This window comes from Lepidothrix coronata, unplaced genomic scaffold (assembly GCF_001604755.1).
Source record: "Lepidothrix coronata isolate B3197 unplaced genomic scaffold, Lepidothrix_coronata-1.0 Scaffold134, whole genome shotgun sequence".
Taxonomy (NCBI): domain Eukaryota; kingdom Metazoa; phylum Chordata; class Aves; order Passeriformes; family Pipridae; genus Lepidothrix; species Lepidothrix coronata.
Window position 1 is genome coordinate 1657804 of NW_016690314.1, and position 25407 is coordinate 1683210.

Consider the following 25407-nt stretch of genomic DNA (forward strand, 5'->3'; position numbering starts at 1 on the left):
TGTGTGGATATTTGAGATATTTCTATGGATTGGTGAGATCCCCTCTCAGGTGAGGTATTTGTGTGGATATTTGAGATATTTCTATGGATTGGTGAGATCTCCTTTCAGGTGAGGTATTTGTGTGGATATTTCAGATATTTCTATGGATTGGTGAGATCTCCTTTCAGGTGAGGTATTTGTGTGGATATTTCAGATACTTACATGGGCTGATGAGACATTTGTATGGACTGATAAGCTCCCCCCTCAGATGAGATATTTGTATCAATATTCGAGATCTCTGTATGGATCGATGAGATCCCCTCTGAGATTAGATATTTGTGTGGATATTTGAGATGTTTCTGTGGATGGATGAGATCCCTTTTCACTTTTCTCTAGACTAAACAGGCCCTAAGCAGCCTCTCCTCCTCAGGGATGCTCCATGTCCCACAGTGGGCCCCCCCACTCCCGCCCCCTCAGGGCGCGGTGCGGCCCCTTTAAGGCGCGGGCGGTCACGTGACGGCGGGCGACACGTGATCCCGGCGCCAACATGGCGACGCCCAGCGGGGCCGCGCGCGGGGTGTTCCTGCTGCTGGGAATGTGGATGGGAATGGGAATAGCGGGAACAGCGGGAACAGCGGGGGCTGCCGAGGCCGGGAGCTGCGGGTGCGGCGCCGGCCGGGCCGCCGGGGACGGGCGGGAGTTGGCGGCGCGGCGCTACTCGGCGGCGGCGGCTGCGGGCAGCGGGTGGAGCGGCGGGCACGGGCCGGTGAGCGAGGGTGCCGGTGGGGGTCGGGAGGGTCCCGGCGGGCGGGCGGGGTGGTCCCCGCGGTCTCAGGCGGGGTCCAGGCGCCCTGAGGGGTCGGTCCTGTGGGCAGGGCGCTTTGGGATAACGGAGCAGCCAGAGAACTGCTGTGGAGAAACAGCCGGTTCACGGCTCGCACGAGAAACTGAGCTTGGGGCAGGTGCTTGTGCTGGTCCCAGCTCGCTTTTCCCTCCCGGAGAGCTCCGGCGGCTCCCGCACTCCTGGGGTGCCGCTTAGGATGGGGGCTCCGGGCAGCGGTGCCTGTGCCCTGCCCGGGGTCCCGCTGCTCGTCCCTGGGCTAAACTGGGCTGTGACAGGGCCAGTCCGGCTGTTCCTCTCGTCCCTCTGTTTTGGCAGGGCCGGGTAACCCCGGGAACAGCAGTTCCAGTGCTGTGTTCCTTTCAGGTTCTCCTCAAGTGAAAGTCTCTTTAATTGCTTGTTCCTTCTCTTGCTGCTTTTCTGTGAGACCCACCCAGAGGTGAATGTGGCCCTTGCTGAGGGCAGTGTGTGAAGGTGCTGAGGCAGTGCCTAGTGTGAAAGGACACTGAGACCAAATACCTCACTGTTATTAGAAATTAAATTATAAAAAATCACATTGCTGTTTCTTTTTATGAAGGATGCCAGTAACCTTTGGCATACAAAATTCTATCCCAGCAGATTTGGGTCTTTTTCTTGTGTGGGATGGCTTGGAAACAGTGAGAATGTGAAGGGCTGCTTCTGTGATTGCCTCTTTGTAACACTGGGAAGCTGCATCAGCCAAGGCAAGGAGGCACAGTGGTAACTGTGACCTGGTTATTGTAGGCTGCACTTCAGAAATTGGAGAGTTTTTAAAGAGTATGAGTTACATAATCCTGACTGTGCTTGGGGTCCATGTCACTGGTACACGTTTCGTGTAACAAACCTGAGCAGTTCACTGGGGTGTGTAGGATGAAAAAAATAATTTGATTTCATGCAGCTGGCAACTGCAGCAGTAGGCAATTAAAGCTAATTGCTGCTGGTTTAAGTTATGCTCAGACCATAACTTGATGATGTTCAGCTGGAAAGCCTCTTTCCCGGCAGGGAAGTGAGGGGAGAATTGGGCTCTGCCTCACCCACAAATGGGATTAATTATTCCCACTGGGTTTTAGAACTGGGAGCCAGCAAGAGTTAATTTTTTTGCACAAGGGTTTAGACCTGAGCTCTCAACCTGAAGGTTGCTTCAGGGAGTTTTGGCTGCAGTGGGTTGAAGAGAGGTTGGAAGGAAGGAAGTGGTGCAACTTTGCACCACGTTGTCATTTGCTAAGTCCTAAAAAATGTAAGCAAATTTACCCTAAAGCCCCATTATGGATTCAGTTACAGACAATCTTTAAGGGCTCAGATTCTTCTTAGGGGAGAAAGATCTGAGGGTGCAGCAGGAGGAGAGATCTGTAGTGGAGAAGAAACAATGAAATTGGGTGTGTAAGGTCATGTCAAATCCTGCAGCTGCCCTGAAGAACAGAGAGAGTTACTGGATAGGATGTAATGAGCTTATTTACTGCTCTTATTTCAGTAAATGAGCTTATTTACTGCTCCTTTGTGCACTGGCAGGGGTGTAACTGCAGGAACAACAGCAAACTGCAACATAAAAACCAGTTAACATGTTTCTCCTTGTGGGAGCACTGGCACTGCCCAGACTTTGTGTACAAAGAGCTGCAAATAGGGGTTGTTCTCAATTCAAGTTCCACTTGCTCCTTGCCCCAAACAGGAGCTGTTTTGTTGTGCTGTTTGCAAGTGAATCTCTGCTCAGGACAAAAACACCTTGCAGAGAGGAGGAGGAGGAGGGGCAGCAAGACCAGCTGAGGCTTCTCAGTCTTTGATTTCAGCCTCTTGGGGGGTGTTTGCCCTGCAGATGGTGGCGATTCCGGGAGGGGTGTTCACCATGGGCACCCAGGAGCCGGCAATCCCGCAGGATGGGGAGGGCCCTGCCAGGAGAGTCCACCTGAAGAGCTTCTACATGGATCAGTACGAGGTCAGCAACGAGCAGTTCGAGAGGTTTGTGAACTCCACTGGCCACGTCACTGAGGTGAGGCACGGGGGGCTCCAGGCTCCTGCCATCATCTGCTTTGTGCTCAGAAAATCCTCATTAAAAAAAAAATCAAGGTTTTCCTTTGAAGGATGTCACAATAATGCTTGGGATTTGTGTACTCAAACATTCCTGGTGTAAGCAGTGGAGGCAAGGACTTTTCTTGCCTTGCTGCCCTGGTGTATGTTGTTATCTTTTATAAGTGTCTTGACTCCTGAATTCATGCCTTTCCTGCAGCCTGGCTGATGCCAACAGGTCTCTGCAGGTTTTTTGGGGTTGGTTTGATTGGGTTTTTTTGACCTCTGTTTGTACCAGTACAACTGGGTTAGATTTTCCTCATTTTAGAGGGTCAGGGAGGAGAGATTTAACAACCTGTGATGGCCAAGGACCCTGCAGGGTGGTTCAGTGCAGCTGAGAGCAGAGAGCCCCGTGCCTGAGGAGGAGAGAGCAGCAAGTGTAATGACAGTTTTGTGCATGTTCCTGGGAACAAGGGACTAGGAATACGTTAAGGTTCTTCCCAGAAAGAAGCCACCTGTGCCTGGAGCTCTGATCCCTCCTGACAGTGACTGTTCCTAAGCAACCTGGAGCAAACCCTGACAGCCCTTTTAGGCAAATAAAGCCTCGCTAATGATCAGGTCTCAGAGGAGGCACTTTGTGACTTCACTTGATAAACTGGTTCTCATTTGGAAGGCAGGATCCTTCTGGTTGGATGAAGGGCTTCTTTTGTCTCTATTTCTGTTTCTTAGCTCGATTATTATGAACAAAGGTTGCTTAACTCTTTGGAACAGGGTTTGCTTTTTGCAAACTGGGATGAGCACGTGGGGGGTGGTGTTTAAATGTGGAATCACAGAATATCCTGAACTGGAAGGACCCACAAAGATCATCAAACCAACTCCTGGCCCTGCACAGACACCTCAACAATCCCACCCTGTCCCTGAGAGTGTTGTCCAAGCACCCCTTGAGCTCTGGCAGGTAGAACTGAAGAGAGAAAAGATTATGGTCATGTGCTAAAATTTCTTGTAATTTGGGTGATCTTTCAAACTGTGCTTCTTGAAGAGTTCTGGGTGTGCAGAAACAGCTCATGAGGATCATTCTCATTCTTTAAACACCTCAAATAAGATGAAGAAACTGAGAAGGGCAAATCTGTTCAATTCTAGTAACGTGTTTTACTTGTCAGGTGTATCAATTCACTCAGAGTTTTTTGGTATCAGTTATTGTGATTCATTTAAGTTACTGGTGTTTTTCATTCTTTTGGCTTTATATGATGCTGGATATAATGACTGAGTTACTTTTAACTCTTCTATTGCTGTAGCAGCACTTAAAAACATTGATGAAGCAGCAATAACTGACAAGGCTTGTCTTTTATTGGGATTCCCAATGGAAAAATAAGAGAAATGAAATATGAATTGAACATTATATTACTGACTGTAGCATTTGAAAGCAGTTGGGATAATTGGAACTGCATTTTTAATTAACAAAAGGAAATACATGTGCAGAAGCTCTGTGAGCTGCCATCTGCCCAGTGGCTGCTGAACAACAACATCCAGGCCTAAAATCCCTTCTCTTCTGTTCCAAAAGAGCTTCCTTGAAAGAGAACTTAAAATCACTATTAGAATGTCCTTGTTCTTGATAAACAGAGCTGTAAATGTGAGTGGGGTTTTAAGAATAACCTTCCTTTGTTGACATAGTGGCTGAATCCTTTGTTCTTTCCACAGGCAGAGAAATTTGGAGACTCCTTTGTGTTTGAGGGAATGCTGAGTGAAGCAGTGAAGGCTGACATCCACCAAGCAGTGAGTAACACAGCAGGGGAAACTTCCTGAGCCATCCCTGGGCTGGGTGTGTTAGGAATTACCCAGTGATGTCTCAACTGTGTGGTGTCCCCAAAGCCAGGGTCAGAAAAGGGGTTATGGAGGGTGTTTGGCCTGGAATCACAGGCTGAAGGGGGAGGAGTTACAGTCTAATCTGTCCTTTTTTTTTTGTTTAACAAACAATTAAAATACCTACTTTTGATTAGCAGAAGTTGGTGTGAACCCCTTCTTGTCTCTCTGTGCCCCCCAGGTGAGAGGTTTAGGGCTGTGCTCAGTGGGGCAGGTCCCAGGCTGGTGCTCTGTGTGTGATGTGATGCCTCAGGAGTGGCTGTGCAGGCAAGAACAGGAATCCCTCTGGCTCCAGAGCATGTGACTGGCACACTGAGCCAGTGCCCTCTGAGTCCAAACCAAGTGGGTAAATCCCAGATCCCACAGATTTGGGAAAATGAGGCTGATCTGTGTCTCTGGTCTGATGACCCCTCTTGCACAAGTGCTTTTTCTGTGTTAACTACAGGCAAATATTCCAAAGAAATGCCACTCCTGTGCCAGGCCTGAGTCTGTAACACACCTTATGTTGTGCATGGCTGTATTTTATGGTGTTCCCTCCACCTCTGTAGCAGATCCCGTGAGCATTCCCTGCTTTTTCAGCTCCCCTCATCCCACTGGGGCAGCACCATGGTCCTGGTGGGGCAGTGCTGCTTTCACTGCAGCTGACCCACTTTTCTTGTTAAATGGAAGAGAATATTGGTTTTAAATAAAAGAAAGTCCCAGAGTAAATCTTCCCTGCCCTCCCTTTCCTCGCTTTCTGTTGTGAGTGTGCTGCTGAGCCTTTCTCAGCCCTCATTTACCTCCTCCTGAACACCTCTACAGCTCCTGGTAATTAAGCAGGTTATCTTGTCACCTCCTGGGTGAACTGATGTGCTTTGAGCACAAGTTTGGATAAAACGACCTCCTGAGGTCTCTTCCCATCGGAATTATCCTCAACTCTGATGGAAACAGTTTGGGTTTGGCAGAAATGTGGGGTTTGGGTTCCTCCTGCAAGGAAAGGGAGATAACAAATTGCACTTGTAATCTTTTAATTCAGGACTAACATTTGTGTACTGCAGAGATAAGAAGAGTAAACTGGAGTTCCCAATCCTGGAGTAACTGATGCTGAAGGTAGAATAAATTCAGATTGGCTCCTCCCATCTTCACATCATCTCCTACACTGATGGAGAAATTCTTTTTCCTGTGTGCTGCAGAAATCCCTAAATTAGGCTCTCTTGTCTTAAAACAAACAAACACACCTCAGGAATGTTTGTGTAAGCTTAGCCTTGGCTATTTGTGTAAACACAGAGTGTTGGGAGCCACTTTCCTGGGTGTGTCAGCCAAATTTCCAAGTGTTGGCTGCAGTGCTCACAGGACAAGGGTTGTGCCAGAGGGCTGGAAAGGAGCCCAAACGGGTCTTTATTGCTGCTGCTTTGGGAAGGTTTTCTGTAGTAGTTAGAACTGAACTGTTTAAATCACAATTATCACCATGAAAAGGAGAAATAAGATCTAAATGTTGGTGTGCAGTAACAGCAACACTGAAAATCCTCCACCAGGCTGAAGGGAGGAAGGTTTGTGTTCCTGCTGTGCCTCAGTGGGCTCAGAAGTGTTCTGGTGAGGATTTTCTCCAGCTGGAGCACAGGGATGCAAACTGCAAATGTGAATAGAGGGGAAGAGCAAAGGGAATGTGGGTTTTGGAAGCAGTGTTTCATAAGCAGTGAAAGAGTTGGGTGAAGGTGGAAGTGAAGATACAGAACTAAATAATTTATAAAGCTCCTACAAATAATGAGCCACGTGTGTCTGTTGGGGTTTTGCTCTGTTTGGCCCCTTTGTCTCCTGCAGTTCTTAAACCAGACAAATTTATCACAGAGCCCCGAGACGGCTGAATTGGAGAGGTGGGGCTGGGAAAGCTGGGCAGGAGCAGCCCAGCTCAGCACGTAGGAGGATTGTTGGAGCTGTGGGTGTGCCTTTCCTGGAGCTGAGGTGGGCTCCCAGATAGTCTCTGACAGGAATGTGGGCTGGCCTAACCCTCCTCTGGAAGGGAAGCAGTAAAAAGGGGTGTAGCAGCCAATGATGGAATTGTTGTGGCTTTCTGGGAACTCAAGTCTTAGTTTTGGCCCCTTTTTTTGTGCTGGAAACGTGGCAGAGAGGGAGAATTCAGCACTGCAGCAGATGAGGGTGTTACTGATGGAGCTGGCAGGGGCTGGTTTAAATAAAAAGGGGGTTGTAGGGTGAAGGTCCTTCAAAGCCAAAATGTTTTGTGTGGGTTTAACAAGTTTTCAGAGCTTCACAGCTTAAATCCTTCACATTCAGCCTGGAGAAGAAAAGGCTCCAGGGAGACCTGAGAGCCCCTTTCAGGGCCTAAAAGGGCTCCAAGAAAGCTGGAGAGGAACTGGGGACAAGGGATGGAGGGACAGGACGAGGGAGAAATGGCCTTAAACTGAAGGAGGGGAGGTTTAGATTAGATTTTAGGAAAAAATTGTTTACTACAAGGGCAGTGGGTCTGGAATGCAAGGGAATTGTTCACTGGCAGCTCAGGCAAACACTGTTAAGGAGTTCTGATCAGTCTGGAACCATGGGATGGTATTTCATCCCTGTTTACATGGAAATCTCTGCACTGTCCTTGAGCTGTGCAGTATTTATAGCAGTGCCTGGAACTCCGAGGACAGTCCCACTCTGCAAACAAACTGGAACATTCTGCATTTCAGCTGAGAAATTCTAATTACTGGTGAAAGAAGTGCTGTTTGCAGGTAGGGCAGTGCCAGTGTGGGCAGGGGGAGCCATTCCTTGCAGCTCCCCCTGCTTCAGATGTTCCCTACAGGGAGCTGGGAGGATGGAGCTGTGGAATTGTTAATCTCTGTTTTCTTACTCCCACTGTTGGGAATAAAGCTCAGCTCTAAAGCAGGGCAGGGCTTGTGCCTCAGGCTGGGGATAAATAAATCCTTGCTCACCTCGTTGTCTGAAAGCTCCTGTTCCCTCGGGTTTGGAAGGAATGAGCAGCTGGAGGGCAGGTTTGGATGCTGGCTGAAAAGCAGACTTCCAGCCGTGTCTGCCTTCACCAGGAATATCAGTTCCTCAAAAGGAGCTGCTTGGGAGTCCAAAAATTGCACTTAATGAATCTTGCTGGATTTTAGCATCGCATATTTTTGGTTATTTTTCTTGGAGGATGGACAGAGCTGTGAAGCTTTACAGGGTCTGAATTGAGGTTCAATGACCTCTCCCTATGCAAAGGAAAAGATCTCTTCATATAAGTAAAGTGCTACTTTCCAATTAAGTCTGAAATTTTTTCTGTAGCTGATGACTTAAAATGTATTTATTTTTTAGTTTGTAAAGCTGTTGCCTCTCTTTGCATGCAATTTCAAACTACTTTAAAATTCTGGGATTTAAGGCAGATAATACCAAATTCAATATGAAACAAAACCCTTTGTTGCTTTTGTTTCTGAGGGGATGAGGGAGGCCAGTAACCTTAGAAAATAAGAGTGAGAACAGATTCTTCTGTAATTAGAGCTTTGGGGGAGCTGGGACTTTTAATTGATAGAATAAATAGCATGGGAATTGCAGCAGCTGGGAAAATGAGGTATTCCCTGAATCCCAGGCTGGTTGGGGTTGGGAGGGACCTCTGGAGATCATCCAGTCCAGCCCTAGTGCAGGTGGGAGTCACCTCCTGGAAAAATACTCTGCTGTCTAATTGAGGCCTGTTTGGGGGGGTGGACTGACTGATTCCATACAGGAATTCCCAGTCCTGTTGGGTTTATGTCCATGATTACAGAGGTTTGTTCTCTGCAGAGTCTCTGGGAGTACAAATAGGAACTGGAGCTGCATCCTGGTGCAGCTGGGACAGCCTGGGGAGGGGCTGGGAAGGATCTGCTGCTCCCAGAGCTCGGAGCTGGCCCTGCCAGGCCACTCACACTGCAGGGCTGGCTCAGCTGGGCCAGCCTAACACAGCCTGGTGCTGCAGGGATGAGCTGCTCCATGGGACAGGGATGAGCTGCTCCATGGGACAGGGATGAGCTGCTCCATGGGACAGGGCGTGTTCCTGCCTTCACAGGGCGCTGGGGAAGGAGGAGCAGAGCTGCAGCCTGGGGAGGAGGACCAGGAGCCTGAGTCTGCCCCAGGGGCTTTCCTTGAAAACCCAGTGGAACCATTCCATGGCTCTGGCTCGTGTCCAGCTGCCCCTCGTGGTGTGAAGTGTCCAGAGGTGCCTGGGAGGCTGGATCAGAGCAGGGGCTGTGCCCTCCCTGACCCCGAGTAGGGACCACAGCCACCAAAATCCTGCTGGGAACCTGCCAGCTGACCAGCAGAGCTGCTGCTCTCTGGGGCTGCTGAATCCCAGAGCTGGGCTGAGCTGTTCATCCCACAGCCCTGCTCTGCAGACAGGAGTGGGTCACCTGGGCCACAGGGAAAGAGGTACCAGAGGGATCTGTGGAGGGTGCAGAGACATCTCTGCCCTGAATGTTGGTGAGGGAAGAAGTTTTGAGGTTGTTGGGAAGGCCCATTAATGCTACTTAGAAAATAGATGTAAAATTACTTGTCCAGAGCAGCTGGACTTCCATCCCTGGAAGTGTCCAAGGTCAGGTTGGATGGGGCTTGGAGCAACCTGGGCTAGTGGAAGGTGTCCCTGCCCGTGGCAGGGGCTTGAACAAGATGATCCTTAAGGTCCCTTCCAACCCAGACCACTTTGGGATTCTACTCATGACCACCTGCTGTGGTTTCTGAGGGGACAGTGACAGTGGCTCACCCACTGCACAATATTTTTATTTCTTAAACTCCCTGCCCAAGTAAAAATGTTCTATTTTCTGTCAGCTTCTTCCTTCAGTACTTCATTAATCAGCTGCTCAGGGTTTAGGATCTGACTTAGAGGAGGAAAAACTGACAGAGATTTATGTGCCTTACATGGATAAAATAAAACCTCATCCAAAAGTTATGTTCTTTACTGAATAACTAATTTTTTCTCACATCCTACCAATGACAGCAAGATGCTTCTGGAATTTAAAGATGTGCAGGGCTTAACAGCATCTGAGTCAAAGAGATGTGGTAACTTCTGAACTGAAGGGTGTGTTTCTTTGAGAACCCACTGCTTAATAAATGAGTCTTAAAGTCTCTTCCAACCTTGGGCTGCTTTTCACTCAAAATCTCTTTTTCAGACAGTTGATTCTGAAATTGCTGAAGTTCTTACTCTGCAGTAACTTTTGCTTCTTCCAGCTGTTTATCTTGACCCAGTGTGAGGCCTCATTACATCCAAATGGCATTAAAATGCTGAAGCACAAAATAAATGATGTTTGGTCCTACATGCCTGGACAACAGCAGGAATTTGTCATCATCTCGTGGGCCTGACTTGAGGTTAAAATGTACAGCTTTGTTATTTCAAGGGACTTGCTGCATGTTAGAAATGCTGGAGTTGGAGCCAAGATGGAGCTACTTGGTTGAGTTTATTTTTGGTAGTTTTTCTAATACGTGAATCTGATTGGAATTGGAGATTTAGAGCTCAAGTGGGGGTTGTTTTTCTCAAACGTGGCCAGTGCCGTGTTAGTACAAGACTAATACTTGTTTTTATGGTTATTGGTGGGAGTTGGGTGTTTTTTTAAGGATATTCCCCCCTGCAGTACCAGTAAGGGGATAATACTGATGATGACACTCCCTTTGTCACGTTCCCCCCTTTCGTTTCTTTTCTGCACATATTTAGGAAGGAATTTTCCTCAAGACAATTGTAAAGCAGTTTAAAAAATCTTGAAATCACAAGTTAATGGAGCAATTAAAGTTAGGCTATCCCAGCCTACTTGGAAAAGAAAATGGAATACTTAGAACTTTGGATTTTATGCAGGTTGCTGGTGGGAGGAGAGGCTTCAGCTCTGCAAATTGCAGAGCTCGTGGGTCGGAATTATCTGCAGATCTTCCCAGTGTTATCCCTGGGCTCTCTTTTCACAGTCTGTGATAAGCAGAACAGTGAGTTCTGAAAGTTTAATCCTGGGGCAGGGAGGTGGATAATCCACGTTTTCCCCTGGATCAGACCAGACGAAGCCTTTTTGTGCCTCTGCACTGGGCTTTGCTCCTGGAAACACTCCCTGTGTAGGAGCAGTTGTGTCAGGACTGCAGGGACAGATGCCAGGCTGTAAGAGATAACCAGAATGAAGGGAATTGCCCTCTAATTCGGGATCTCTGCTGCTGTTTTGCCAGGAGGAATCTGCTGCCAGGGCACAGAACGTGTTTTGGAGGGAAGCAGGAGAACGCGGAGGGTTATGGAAGTAACTAAGCTCATTAGTGGCAAGGGAGGGCTTTGCTGTATTAACTGTGATGTTGTAATATCTCTGCCTAATTACCTCCTCTACTAATTAGATTTAGAGCAATTAAAAGCTTTAAAGACTTGTGAGAAGTTTTGTGAAAGGACTGTAGTTTCAGGTACCCAACTTCTGGAAGGAGCAGCTCGGTGGGTGTTCGCTGGGGCCAGGGGCTGACTAGTAGAAGTTTCCAATTAATTTCTGGAGGTTATCCCTGTCCTGGTCCTGGCTGTGTAACTCCTGGAGGATGTGGGTGTTCTGCAGAGCCTGGCAGCCATTTGGAGCTCAGTTCAGCAGCCCCAGGAGCTGTGCACACACAGTGCTCTCATGTGGAGACGCGACGTTTTCCTCGGTTTAAAATAAACCACTCTGATTGAAAGCATCTGCTTTTGCTTTTGCATCACAAAAATGTTTTCCAAAATTCGAGTCTTCTCGAGTGTAAATCTTTGCAGTCTCCTGCAGAGATGTTTTTATCCAAAAGCCAGCAGTTTAATTTGCAAAAATGTGTTGTGCTTAGAAACTATCGGGATGAAATCTAACTCGTGATCTTTCAGATTTTATCTTTAGCAAATGTTCTGCTGCTCTTTTACTTTCCTTAAGGAGCTTTAAAATGCTAATTTTGGATTTCTGTCCTATCTTGAGTGTAGTTTAAAGGTCAGACCTCAAAATAGGCAAGGAATTGGTTAAATCAGAGTGGTTTTAAACGTGTTGGCTGTAATGTCAGTTTAGCAGCCAGGTTTAGTGCTGGGAGAGTGGAGCAGAGCAGCTGAATGAAGGTCTCAGTTTTGGGGTTTGAATGCTCAGTAACAGAGCTGTAGTTCATAGTAAGAGACCAAATATTTCTCATGCTCTTTGCAAAGGGTAGGGGCTCTGCTCATGGTGGGAACCAGCCAGAATTGTGCCTGATGTTGTTAATTTAAGTGCTTGTCATGTTGGGGAAGTCAGAAAGGGTCTTTAAAAACTGGCATTACTTTGGTTGTTTGCCTGGAGGGTCCCGCTGAGCACATGGACAGACCATCTGGGTCATCAGCAAGCTGAGAGATCTTTATTTCTGTGGTACTTAACACTGATGTCTCCTCTTCACTCCTTCAGGAGGAGTGATTTACAGGGAGTTTTTCCATACCCAGATGTGCTGCAGGCACAATCCTGTGTGCTGAGGGGAGAGGAGGGAAACTGTGGAGGAGCTGTTACAGCACAGGCTGATCAGATGCTTTAAAAACAGAATAGTCTGTGTTTGTGCATTGGCAGCACCTCTATTGCTTGGGCACTTCTGTTTGTTCTCCCACTGAAACATTCAAATGAGGCATTTGATGTTTAATTTGGATCAGAGTTTTCCTAACAATTTATGTGTGTCATAGACATTTTTCTCTCTCACACATTAAGTGCCCTTCACTGTTGAAGGATGCAGGTTCTTCCCCTTGGAAGTTGCTGTTAAAACTGTGTGACCCGACTGACTCTGGGTCTCCTGGGTGACTCCTCAGCTTGCAGTGCCTTTTTGGACTTTTCCGTGAAGGATTTGAGGAGTTCAAGGATAACACTCCTGGCACAATTCCAACCCGTGTGAGTGACACTTGACAAAGTTGGTTTAGCAGCACAATGAGGAGAAATGAATATTTTAGTGCTCCCTTGGCCATGTCTGAGCAGGGGAGGCTGAGGGGCAGCAGAGAGGGCAGAAGGTGCTGGAGGCTGTTGTAGAGCCACTGTTAGAGGAACAGTGGATCTCAACTCTAGGACTAAGCTGCTGGGTTGTTTAACTCCTGAAGCAATCCAGGCTTATTTCCTTTGATTTTTGTTCTTTATAGACTTTATCTTTGCCATAGGAGTATTTTGGAAGTGAGCACTTCTGCTGCTGGAATAAACCACCGTTGATGGGCAGCATAAGTGTTCTTTTTTTGCCTCAGTGAAAGGCCCCATTATTAAGATAAGTATTTCTAAGTGAATGGGAAGCAGAACAGTTAAGCACTTCTCTGCTTTGAAGTAAGCTTAATAGAAGAAATCCTTAAGGAATGTCTTCCAGGAAAAACTCCTTGCTGTTGAAGAACCATATTTGGGACTTCTGGTTAGAGAGAAGTCCTGCATTGTTACAGAGTGATGAAAACAGAAAAGAGGCTTCATGCTTCACTTCCCTTGTGTGGTTCTTCTGTCTCCACCCTCTGGAAGCTGAGAGCAAATAATTTCAAATCAGCTTTACTGGGTTAATGACCTGGAAAGCAAATGTGTCCCAAGCTGCGAGTTCTGACCCTGGTTAAAGGGCATTGTCAGGGGGTTGGTTCAGCTGTGCCAAAGCACTGAGTTCAGGCAGCAAATAACTGGGATGAAAATGCTCTTCAAGCCAGAGTTGTCATTTTTTTTTAATGGTCTCTGTGGAATGTGTCAGACCTAAGTCAGCCAGGAGATTTGAATCACACAGTCCAGACTGGTTTGGGTTGGGAGGGACCTTAAAACCATCCAGTCCCACCCCCTGCCATGGGCAGGGACACCTTCCACTAGCCCAGATTGCTCCAAGCCCCGTCCAACCTGGCCTTGGACACTCCCAGGGATGGGGCAGCCACCCCCTCTCCCCATGGCTGGTTTGACACTGTGTTGTTGTTGTGAGAGATCTGAGCCAAGTGTTCAGCTGAGCTCTCCCAACCACCCCAGGGCTTCTGGGCGTGTTTTCAAGGGTCAAGAATTGAGAATTTGAGAGGACTCTGGTCCACCACAGGTGATGTGCTGAGGGCTGTACCTCCAGAGAGAGCAAATGTGCCTTGTCTCAGACCTGCAGGTGAGCAAATTCAGGAGGGAAGGAGAGGCAGGCAGAGGGCAGTGATTCAGGGAAGCACAGTCAGCATTTGGTCTCCCTCTTGCTTGTTTTTGGGTGATTTCTTAGTGCTGTTCCATACCTTGGGCATTCCTTGGCCAGCAGTGATTTAAAGTGCATCAAATGATCATCTTGGTCTCTCAGAGATGATGTGAGTGTTGGAGGAAGGTGTTGTAATGAGGTGATCTTTAAGGTTCCTTCCAAACACAAACCATTGTGTGATTTGGAACTCACAGGTCACTTGGCTGCAGGCAGAGCCAGGAGCTGTCACTGAAAGCTCTGAGCCCCTGCTGCTTCTCCAGAATATCCTTTAGCTGGGAATTTAAGTCTCCTTCCCTATCCATTCTTGTCCCTTTTCAGGTTGCAGCTGCTCCCTGGTGGTTGCCTGTGAAAGGAGCCAACTGGAAGCATCCTGAGGGTCCTGACTCCAGTATCTCCAGCAGGTAAGCCCAGAACAGCCATTCAGTGCTTGCAGAGACACCTGGAACTCCCACCAGGAATGGGGGTGCAAGAGAGGGGTTTTATTTAGTTATCAGTTTGCTGCTGCTCCTGGGACTCTTTTCCCATTTTCTAGGCAATATTCCAGGGTCATTTGGGCAGTGATGTAGTAGGATTTCAAGAAGGTCTATAAGGAGTTCACACCCAAGGGAAAATTTGTGTATCAGCAGTGAAAGAGCAGATCCTTAGAGGTCAGAACCTTCAGTGCAGATGTGGTGTTGGAGAGGAAGAATAACTGCTGGCTGCATGCACACTCCAGGAGTCCATGTGGGTGTCCTCTTCCATGTGGGATTTGGAGCCTCTTCGTGGCAGCAGAAGACTGAAGAGTTTTGTGCTTTTTACTATACTCTGACTTAATGGGCTAATTGTTGTGGAAAATCAATTGTGACTTTATCCAGAGCCTCTAAATGCTTTGGAAGGCTGTACTTTTCCTTAGCAGTTAGTGCTCTTACAGTCAGGGCCACGCTTTGCCTGCATGAACCCTGGGACTTGCTGCTCCGTGTCTCTGGGCATCACTTTCCATTCTGAACTGGAATGAATTTTAGGCCTAGAAAACGAAATTACTGTCTTCATTCGGGACCTCTGACATTGCAACTGCTCCTCTCACTAGGCAGGTGTCAATGAAGCTGGAACTTCATCAACTAGTTAAAGTTTCTAACAGCAGTTTTGAAATGAAATCAGACTCTCTAGCCTAGATCTGGCGTGTTTCTGAGTCCTCTAAGGACAGGGCTGTGTTAGTGCACCATCATCTGATGGCTGAACTGCTCAGTAACGAGTCCGGTGTCTGATCTCCAAGGGCAGGGAAAGAATTATCTGAGGCAAAAATAGAGATAATAGCTGGAGGCATTGTTAGGGGGAGCCAGGAATTGAGGTCAGAGCCAGCAGACAGGAGCTGGAAACCTGCCATGGAAATCTAGTCTTGGGCAAGTGTGGTGCAATGCTGGCCTGGCACAGCCCCTGGTGAACTTGCACATGGAAGTGGCCTCATGGATTAACAGGGATACTCTGGCTTCTTAAATGGGGCAGGGAAGAGAAGTTAACAGCAAGTCCTCTGTCTCCTGGACCAGTACCCTCAGTTCTGGAAGTGTCTTGGGCTATTGGAGGCTTGGATGGGGAGAGTCCTTCTGCAAAAATGCCTAGGCATTTCTCCTGTCTTTTTCTGGAAAAAGAGACCAGGATTTTAAGGTCAGTCCTGGAACCAAACCCCAGGAAAGATGGGAGCTTTTGTGTAAACTGTGGACTACTTGAAGCACCCAAAGAAAATCACTTCTGGGATAAATTTCTGCAGCCTCTTTCTTGGACTGGGTGCTGCAAAAGCTAATGCTGCTAAGAGTGGGGACTCTTCCTCATGTCACATCTCCCTCAAAACCCAGCAAGGAAAGAACCCCCAGCAGAGAGAGACAGAGGAGTGAAGAGCAACCACCACTGCATTGCAGTGCACATTTTCCTGTTGGGAATCTTGGCTCCTGGTTCAGCTGCTCCTCGCCAGGCTGGTTTAACAGGAGTGGGCTGCAGGCTTTGGGTGCCTTCCTTTGGGTCTCTGAGCACCCCCACTCCACAGGCACAGGGTGTGGATGGTTCTCTGCTGGCTCCTGAGGTGGGACCATGAGAAGGCACAAACCACAGATGTCTTTAACTGCAGAGCCTGATGAGACAAACAGAAGTTCGTTATTTTCTCTTCCTCATTTTCCTCTGTCTTGCTGCCTCCCCTTAAATAGCCCCTTCCCTGTCAAAGTCCTCTGGGGCCTCGTCCAGCTGTCCCTGAGCTGTGCCCTTGTCACCCCTGTGTGCCCACCGTGAGTGTCACACCGTGCTCTGCTGTGCAGCTCTGACTGCCCAGCTCTCCTGAGGAGCCTGTCCTGTTCCTTTTGTCTCCCAGGATGGATCACCCAGTTCTCCACGTGTCCTGGAACGATGCTGTGGCTTTCTGCAGGTGGGCAGGGAAGCGGTTACCGACGGAGGCGGAGTGGGAGTACAGCTGCCGAGGGGGCCTGGAGAACAGGTACCTGTGACAGTGTGTCCCTGAGCCGGGTCTGCAACTGGGATTTACTGCAGCAGGAAGAGTTCTGTGGGGTTTTGTTACCCTCAGTGTCTCCTTCTTGTGCAGTGGTGCACAGCTGTGAGAAACATCCCAGTCCCGAGTAAGGTTTGGGTGGAGGAGGGACTGAGAGCAGCCCTGGGGAGAAGGAGTTTGTGGGTTTGTGGATAAGAAGCTCAGCAGGACTCAGCAAAGTGCAGTCACAGTCCAAAACCCCCCATGTGCTGGTCCCACAGCGAGGGCAGCAGGAGAGGGGGGATTCTGCTCCTCTGTTCAGGTGAGACCCCCCTGCAGTGCTGCCTCCAGCTCTGGGTCCCAGCACAGGGAGTCCAGAGGAGGCCTCAGAGGTGCTCCCAGGGCTGGAGCCCCTCTGCTCTGGAGCCAGGCTAGGAGAGCTGGGGGGGTTCACCTGGAGAAGAGAAGGCTCCAAGGAGAGCTGAGAGCCCCTTGCAGGGCCTAAAGGGGCTCCAGGAGAGCTGGAGAGGGACTGGGGACAAGGGATGGAGGGACAGGACACAGGGAATGGCTTCCCACTGCCAGAGGGCATGGTTAGATGGGATATTGGGAAGGAATTCCTCCCAGTGAGGGTGGGGAGGCCCTGGCACAGGTTGCCCAGAGAAGCTGTGGCTGCCCCTGGATCCCTGGACGTGTCCAAGGCCAGGTTGGAGCAACCTGGGCTAGTGGAAGGTGTCCCTCCCCATGGCAGGGGTGGAACTGGATGGGCTTTAAGGTCCCTTCCAACCCAAACCAGTCTGGGATTCTGTGTAACACTGAGTTGTAGTTCAGAGTGTCTGACAGCTGTTCTGTCCTTCCCAGGCTGTTCCCATGGGGTAACAAACTGCAGCCCAAAGGTCAGCACTACACCAACATCTGGCAGGGGGAGTTCCCAACCAACAACACTGCAGAGGATGGGTACAAGGGGACTGCACCTGTAAGTGTCTCACAGACAGCTCAGCACATGCAAATGAACTCAATCTTCCCCAAATGAAGCTCTGTGTTCCACAGCACCGTGGCTGTTCCATCCCTGCACTCTTTCACTTCAGACTTCAAGTTACTCTGTATTTCACTGCAGGCTCGAGCATCACCAAGGGACACTTTCACAGGCTAATTGAAAAGTAAAGATCACTTTCATTTTAACTTCTAGTTCCTCTCAAACTGACCTCTTTTCCCCCTTTCCACTCAGTTTGTAGGCAGAAGCTGAAATACTTTCTGCCTGAACTTTTGGCATTACAGTTTTGTGAACTCAAAAATCACACAGTAGTTTGAAAGAAATTCAACTTCCCTTTTTGGGAGAGGTTTAGGTTGTCCAGTGTGACAAACAGAGTGGAATTTTAAAGGCAATCAAGAATGTGAATGAATTATTTAATGGCAGTTAAATAAGTCCAAAAGTTTCATCAGCATAGAAGTCTGCTGATGAGGAGGATGAGTTGGCAGCCACTCCACTTTTCCTTGGTGGGAAGGGGAGTCTGGAAGCTGGAAGTGGGGGTCAGGTCACTGATGCCATGCCTGGGTCTGTGTGCTGGGTCAAACAGTGCTTCCCTTGAGAGGGTCAGTGTGCAGAACCCCCAGGAGATGCTGTGTGTCCCAGAGGAACAGCGGTGCTGAGGACACAGAGGGTGGGAATTCCCTTCTGTGTTATTTAAATGGAATATGTACATGTGTTTATAGTCCTGCACTACTGATTTGATGCCTGCTTTTGAGGCAGGAGCCCCTCAAAATGCACCTTCAGCAGCCAGGTGTGAGGATTAAAACCCTTATTCCATGTGGAGTGGTTCCAGAACTGCCCCTGTGCTCCCTGTCCTGTGCAGGTCACTGCCTTCCCTCCCAATGGATTTGGGCTGTACAACATGGTGGGCAATGCCTGGGAGTGGACATCTGACTGGTGGGCTGTCCAGCACTCCTCACAGGAACTCCACAACCCTGTAAGTGTTTCATTGGCATCCTGGGAAGTGCAGAATTCCCTCGGGGGACTCTGGTTTGCAGACCTGTTCTTTGTTCCTCTGCTGTGGCTGGGCTGGGCTGTGCTCTGGGGAATTGGGAAGTGTCACCACAGCTCACCAACCCTGGATTTACAGTGCTCTAGTGCAATGTTTTTGTTTCTTTGGGGAATTCTTTGTTGTTTGCCCACATCTGATCAGCTGTTGAAATGTCCAAACTGGCATGACATTCCATAAATCAGAAATTTATGGAATTACTTCTTTAAAAAAGGGAAGGGGTTTAGTTCATTTATATTGCTACCAGTTGTACTACTTCTACCCTCTCCAGGTAGAGAACAAACCATGAGTTATCTTCATGGCTGAGGTTTGTGGGGAGAAGCTGCTTCCCAGGCTCTGAGTAGGGAGTCTTTGATTTCCTTTGTGGGAGGCACAGAGAGGGCCCTTCAGGCTGAGCTTTGGTTTAAATTTGGTTTAAACCAGGAAGGACTAGTCTCTAATTGCTGCTGGTCATCAGTCCTAGTGGCTGAAGAGCCTCCTTTTCCTTTGGGACTGTGTGTGCAGAATTCCATCTGTTCCTTGTGACCAATCCCCCCTGAACCCCGAATCTCTCCAGTACTAGAAAGCAACTTTGAAGATTTTGGGTGTTAAACTAAATATGTTAAAGAACTTTGCCTAAGCTCTGACCCTCTGGAAGAACTCTGAGTCTTTTCAGTGGAGAGAACACATCCTATATTTAGGTTCCACTGCCTTGTGCTCTGCAGAGACTGAAGGGATGGGCTCTGATAGATCTGGTGCTAATCAGTTCGGATGTCTCAGAAGATTCTGCAGCCTGGCTATTTTGGGACACCTTTTCACAGCAGGAGATTCAGTTTTCTTACCTATTTAGTCAGAAAACCCTTTGGAATTCACTTTGAAGTGCTCTGCCTCAGAGACTCGATTTTGACAATTACTTTGCATCTGAAAAAAACCCTGAAAGCATCATTGTTAACACCTAGTTTTTAAATACTCTCTGAAGTGTCTGCACAGTGCTTATGCTGAATTTAAAAACCTGAGCAAACTCAGAGGTGATTAAGCTTAACAGAGCCAAATTCACACAAGACTTGTTGTCCAATTTCACCTTAATCCAGCACCAAAGCACTGCTGCATTGACATTATAAACACTAAAGTGTCTCACTTAAATAAGCACCTCTAATTATGCAGTCAGACTAGAATGTGGCCCTTAGAACATTATGCTACAGAATAAACTTGCTAATATATATATTATTTTTAAATCTGGAATCCAAGTCCAGACAGCTCCAACTCTTTACATAGGACAGGACATGTCCCTCCCCTTCAGTACCAACTGGTGACTTCTCCATGAAACAATATTGTTTGATAGAAGAGTTTTGCTTGTTTTAATCAAATGGGACCTAAATTGCTGTGCTGTGCTGAGTTTGTGTGGGAAAGCACAACCAAAGCAGTTTCTTTCAGCTGTGAGATAATGTGTGTGAGCAAATATTAACCTTGCAAATACTGATGGTGTTGAGTGGTTTTCTGCTCTGCAGAGAACTTTGCCAGTTTTCTGATAAACTCTTTACTTTCACTGATTTTAAAGGGTTGTTAATCAAGAGGATAATGTTTTGTAATAGAATAGATTAATGGAGGGCACTACATGAGATTTCTGTAGGTGGTGAAGTGTTTCAGTGCTTTAATCCTCCTTCAGAGGCTGAGGGGGTCAACTGAACTTGGGTTTTGTTACCAAATAACCTTTGATGCTCAATTTTTGCCTGGTAGAAGATATTTATAACTATTAAAAAGAGCTTATGCACTTACCATGGCCTTTGGTTCACGGGCTGCTTCAGTCCAGGTTATCCTTTGTAATTGCTGAAACATGAGAGACTTGGGGCTGGACAACAAACCTTCTAACCCCAAATAAACATGTTCCTCTTAGTTTGTGACAGTGTCTTTGGAGCCAATAGCCCAGATTGCTGCTCAGGCTGTGCACTGCAGTGGCTGAGGGGAAATCCTGCTCCACAGCCCCATTGTTCTTCTTTGTCTGCTTCTGGGGTCACTTTTTTTTTTAGGTCAGTTTTCTCCTGGCTTCCCTTAAAATGAGTTTAGCAGGCTGGGGGATGACTGTGCTTGTCAGTAGCCTATCTCAGAGTGAGGACTGTGCACCCACATGCAAGAGCTGTGAGGACACTTTCCAGAGGGGTTGGAACAGGAGCAAGGCTGTCCCGAGGAGGAGCACCTGGGCTGGGGACCGAGCGGATGCTGCCTCGGGGTGTGGGTTTCCTTCAGGATTTGTAGGGTATTAAATGTGGTAACAGGCCAATTTATTTTTCACATATGTAAATTTTGGCAGTAAACATGAAGCTGCTGCAGTCTGTGTGGTGAGCTTTCATATGAAGTTATCAAACTCAGCGGGTGCAGGCAGCAGCTTCTGGAGCACCAGCATCAACCTTCAGGGTTTTCTGTCAGTCCCTGTGGCTTTTATTCAGTGTTACAAACGCTCCTCTTGTGTAGATTCTTCTAGAAATTCACCTCTGGTAATGCAGACCTGTACCTCTGAGACAGGGTAGGAGAGACAACTGTACCCCTGAGACAGGGTAGGAACCAGACTGGTCCAAAGTGGTCAATGAGGGAAGCTGGGGGTGATTTCCTTCCAGTGAAATCCCCTCTTTAGGACCCTCCTTGTTGTCAGGGGTTTTACAGAACAAGGCACTCGTGGGCAGCAACTCCAGCGTTCAATATTTGCAGCAGTGGAGGGAGCACAGTTCTGTCCCCTGCAAGTCCTGCACAGCAGAATGGCTTCAAGCTTTCAGCTGAAATTTGTTAGCTTGGAATATATATCCTTATCCATGTCCCTGTTCTCAAGCTGTTTACCCTGTGATGAGCAGTTGTTCTTCCTTGAGCACTGACCAGTGTCCTCACTCCCTCCCCAGCAAGGGCCATCCTCGGGCACGGACAGAGTGAAGAAAGGAGGATCCTACATGTGCCACAAGGTAACGGGGGGTTTTCACTGTGCCCTTTCCTCTGACAGCACTTGAGCATGAAGTGATCCTCTGACAGAGTTGCCTGGCAGCCTGGATGCTTGGGAAGGGGTTTCATGGAATATATGAGGAGCAACACCTGATCTTCCCAAGGACTTCTTTTTGGTCAGCCTGCAATTCAAATAAGTCGTTTTACCCAGTATGGTTTTTAGATGCAGAAGTTAAAACTGATGCAGCCTCTAGTGCTGTTCTCCTTACAGAGCTTGAGTGATCCCTGTCAGAGCAGAAAGTATGGATGTGACTCTGTTCTTTCAGTTTTACAGTGACTCTTGATCCAGAAAGGACATGGAGCTCGGAGCAACCTGGGATAGTGGAAGGTGTCCCTGCCCATGGCAGGGGGTAGAACTGGATGGGCTTTAAGGTCCCTTCCAACCCAAACCATTCTATAATTCGATCATTCTCTGATGTCAGGTGCTTGCAGGAAGCTGGCTGGGAGATGAATGTTCCAGCTGAGTTGATGGCACACTTGAAAATCCTTCAGAACACCCTGGATGTCATCCCAGAGCAAAGGCTGTTCATGACACAGAATCATGTTTTAAACTCTGTTCATGCAGTGCTTAAAAACCTTCATTGTAGATCTCCTGTTTCATTAAAGCTGTCCTGCTCTTCTTCCCTTGCAAAGCCTGCAGCTGGCAAATCACCCTCATAATTAGATTAAATTTTCTACAGTGAGATCCCATTTTCTACACTGATTTCCTTCTTAGGTGAAATCAATGTCAGATGTTAATTAGCAGTTTTGATTAAATTAACACTGGAATAGGCTCTTTAGTGATGAATAACGTGACCCATTTTCAAGGTTTGTGAAGATTCTGCTCTGCCCTAGTCTTTTTTGTAGGTGATAAAACTAGGCTGTGTTTCAAGACAAAAACCCACTGAATACTATTAGTACAAGGGCTCTTTATTAGGTGCCTACAATCTATTCAGACTGATCTTTCTGTGCTGTTGCTCTTCTCCGCTCTCAGAGCTGACAGAGGCTAAAATTGCACCTTTTTACATTCCATTCCTGAGTCTGGTTCAGGGCCTGACCCCAAGCAGCTGCACCAGCCTGGATCCAAGTGGTGGCTTTTGGCACAGGCTTCTGTGGGAGGACAGGGGCAAAAACCTGAGCCAGATCTTCTGAAGTAACAGAAGAATGGGTCAGGATTTGGATGGATTGTTCAAAGTGCTGCCCCAGTGCTCAGTTAGTGCCATTACCAGTGTTCTGCCCTCCCTCCCACGCCACAGTGGGGAGCTGCTGCTGGGCAGCCTTGCTGCAGGTAGCCAACCACTCACACTGCTCATAATTGAATTATCCTGGGGATTATAAATATCCCTAGAGTGCCAGCCATAGGAATACTGGAGTTTGCCTCCTGTTATCCATTTCTCTTTGTTGCATCTCATTCAGGGAAGTGTTTTTAGGGAGGTGCCAGTACCTGTCCATTCCCAGTCAGGTGTCAGTGCATGGGAGCACAGCTCGGGGCACTGAGCTGCCCTCTCCTCCTCTGAGGGGAAGCAGAATGGTTGTTGTAGCAATTTCCCAGACAGGATATATTATTAGTTGACATTTTATTGGGCGCTTTGCCATTCAAACTATTGTTTTGTCTCAGCTGGTCTGTAGGATTCCCTTCTTTCCAAGGCAGCGATTTCCATCCCTATCAGCTCATGGATCTGTCGCACAGTGATTGCAATGCTCTGCTGTATTAATCTGACTAATTAATCTGCTAATCCAACAAACCCTTGCCTGAGGAAGCCCCAGCTGTGGTGTGAAGCTCACTGTCTCTTGCCCTGCAGTCCTACTGCTACAGGTACCGCTGTGCCGCTCGCAGCCAGAACACCCCCGACAGCTCCGCGTCCAACCTGGGCTTCCGCTGCGCCTCCGACACCCCACCGGAGCCACAGTGACCTCCTGGCTGTTCCATGGGCTCAGGAACGGCTGGATTGCACCCAGGGAACCAGGGATGATGGCGGTGTCACCTGCTGATGGCACAGAATTGAAAAATCTACCACTTAAAGTTCCTGCTGGGGCGGAAAAAATCCAACACTAAATGTTGCTTGGAGAAGCTTCATGTTCATGGGGACCTGGCCTGGACTCAAATCCTGACCAAACTTAGCAGTTGGTTTTGGCAAGAGTGTTTTGGGTTCAACTGGAACAAAACTGTTTTCAAAGGCTACTTAATACAGGCTGGAAAAGACCTCCAAGACCACAGAGTCCAACCTGTGATCGATCCCCACCTTGTCACCCAGACCAGCTCCTTTAGCAAAGATCTTTCTTAATTAGTTTTATTTATGTAGAGTTTGAGTTTCTACACTTACATGCAATAAAAACCAAGGACTTTTTAAAGTTCTAGGCAGCTTTAAAAGAAATTTGAGGCAGTTCGGAAATTCTAGGCAGCTTTAAAAGCCAATGAAGGAGTCAAGAGTGAGGCCTGGGAGATGACACCTCTCCCCAGGGGCAGCTCCCACAGCCCTTTGTTACATTCCTGTGCAGTGAAAACTTGATCAGAAATGGGCTTTTCTGGGGAGATTTGCTGCTCTTTAGGAAGTGCCTTCTGCAGCTGGGGGGGTGATAATCCTCAGGGCAATGATGATTAGAAATCTTGTACATGTTTCAATAAAATGTAAAGCATTTGTTTATGCCAAGGACTCTTATTGATGGAAAAGCAGCAATTTCCTTTGAATGTCTTGGACACAGGAATCTTGTTTTGGGGAGTTGGGAATTGCAAAATTGACCTCATTAGAAACTGAAGCTCACAAATGATTCCACTTGAACAGAAGTCATGAAAGTGAAAAGATGGCAGATGGAACTGTGAGCCCCAAGGCCTCACAGGGTAAATTCTGAAACTGTTTGTTGGGGAAAGAAAAACAAAACAAAAAGACAAAAACAAACAAAAACCCAACCAAAACAAACAAACCCCCAAACAACCGAAAACAAAACAAAAAAACAACCAAACCACTGAAAAGGAGAGGAATTTCTGCAAAGAATTTTAGCAAGGAATAAAGGAAATGGGAATAATTGAAAGCCACCTCATTTTGGGATCTGAATGTAACGGTGGATTAACAAAAACCTTTGCACTGATGTTGGTCCTTGCCAGCATTGTCTTTTCTGTAGTAAATTGGGTTTGGGTTTAACACAACCTGGGGTCAGTGCAGATCCATCACTTCCCTGCTCCTTCTCTGCTTGTTTGATGTTGAAAGGAAGACCCAGGAGAGCCTCTGGGGAACCCTTCAAGCAGCACCAGCCTCCAGTGGGTGTCCAGGTAAGTCCAGCAAGCAGAAGAATCTATTCCAGAACACACCATGGCTTGGCACAATATTGAAATATGGATAATCATTGCTGCACTCTGAGAGCAGGAAGGAGGAGGGAGGATTAGAGGGAGCTCAGGGGCTTTTGAGCTGCTTGGACTCCTTGTGGAAGAGCACAGAGCTGTGAGGGGCAGACTGGGACTGTGCAGCTGAAGGAACCCAAAGGAAAAAGCAAACAGAAATTCAGATACAACATAAGGTCTTAATTTTTTTCTAGTTTCATGTTGGGGAATTTTTTTGGGAGGATTTTGGTCCCCTCCCCAGGCAGCTGCAGTGCTAAGGCATGGCAAGGCATAATGGGAGAAGGCCAGGATGGTTTAGAACTCAGTAACAACATATTATTTTGGTTTTGCAAGGCCTTTAGCGTGGTTGTTTTGAACAGTACAACACTGTTGTTGTTGTGTGCTATGGAAGTTTGTTCTAACCAGATAACTGCTATCAGATCACTCCTAGCAGCTGCATCAGCTGAGGGGGTAGGATTGCAGGGACAGGGCTCAGCTGTGTTCTCTGCTGGAAGGCTGGTGATCAAGGACTAGATATTGCTGAAGGTGGTTTGTTTCTTTTTTAATTTACACTTCCTTAACTACTCAGAATCGTGCCAAGTGCATATTCATAACAGGAAGGTAACAAACCTTGCCGTCAGCCCCAACACCAGGAATGCAGGTGCTGTAAAACTCATCTTGAAACCCTTCCCAGGAGGAAAAGAGGAAGCAGATTGGATCATCTGCTCCCAGCCCCGTGCTCTCAAAGTGGCTGGCACAATGCCTTTTGGGGGAGAAAACCAGAGAAGCCTGTAAATAGGACAAGGGGCCGTGTAATGCAGGCTGTGCTCTGGTATCTGGTGCATTCCGAGGTGTGGGATCCGAGGGCTTGTCTCCTGGAGCAGCA

The 25407-nt window shown here is 47.8% G+C and overlaps 1 protein-coding gene across 1 annotated transcript; it reads left to right on the forward strand.

The window, feature by feature from the left end:
- The first annotated feature begins 734 nt into the window (after positions 1 to 734).
- SUMF1 (sulfatase modifying factor 1) lies at positions 735 to 24397 on the forward strand. Its single transcript, XM_017827107.1, has 9 exons — positions 735 to 745; positions 2649 to 2822; positions 4538 to 4612; positions 14093 to 14175; positions 16110 to 16232; positions 17085 to 17199; positions 18077 to 18190; positions 21130 to 21189; positions 23008 to 24397. Exons 2-9 carry the CDS (start codon positions 2649 to 2651, stop codon positions 23116 to 23118), a joined length of 855 nt encoding a protein of 284 aa, XP_017682596.1. The 5' UTR covers positions 735 to 745; the 3' UTR covers positions 23119 to 24397.
- Positions 24398 to 25407: the final 1010 nt, after the last annotated feature.

What these genes read in the sequence shown, in the direction of transcription:
- SUMF1 (XM_017827107.1), top strand. Translation starts at nt 2,649, where the DNA reads ATGGTGGCGATTCCGGGAGGGGTGTTCACCATGGGCACCCAGGAGCCG. An exon ending in AGGCTGACATCCACCAAGCA is followed by an intron (nt 4,613 to 14,092) that starts GTGAGTAACACA and finishes GTCCCTTTTCAG; the next exon opens with GTTGCAGCTGCTCCCTGGTG. An exon ending in GACTCCAGTATCTCCAGCAG is followed by an intron (nt 14,176 to 16,109) that starts GTAAGCCCAGAA and finishes TTTGTCTCCCAG; the next exon opens with GATGGATCACCCAGTTCTCC.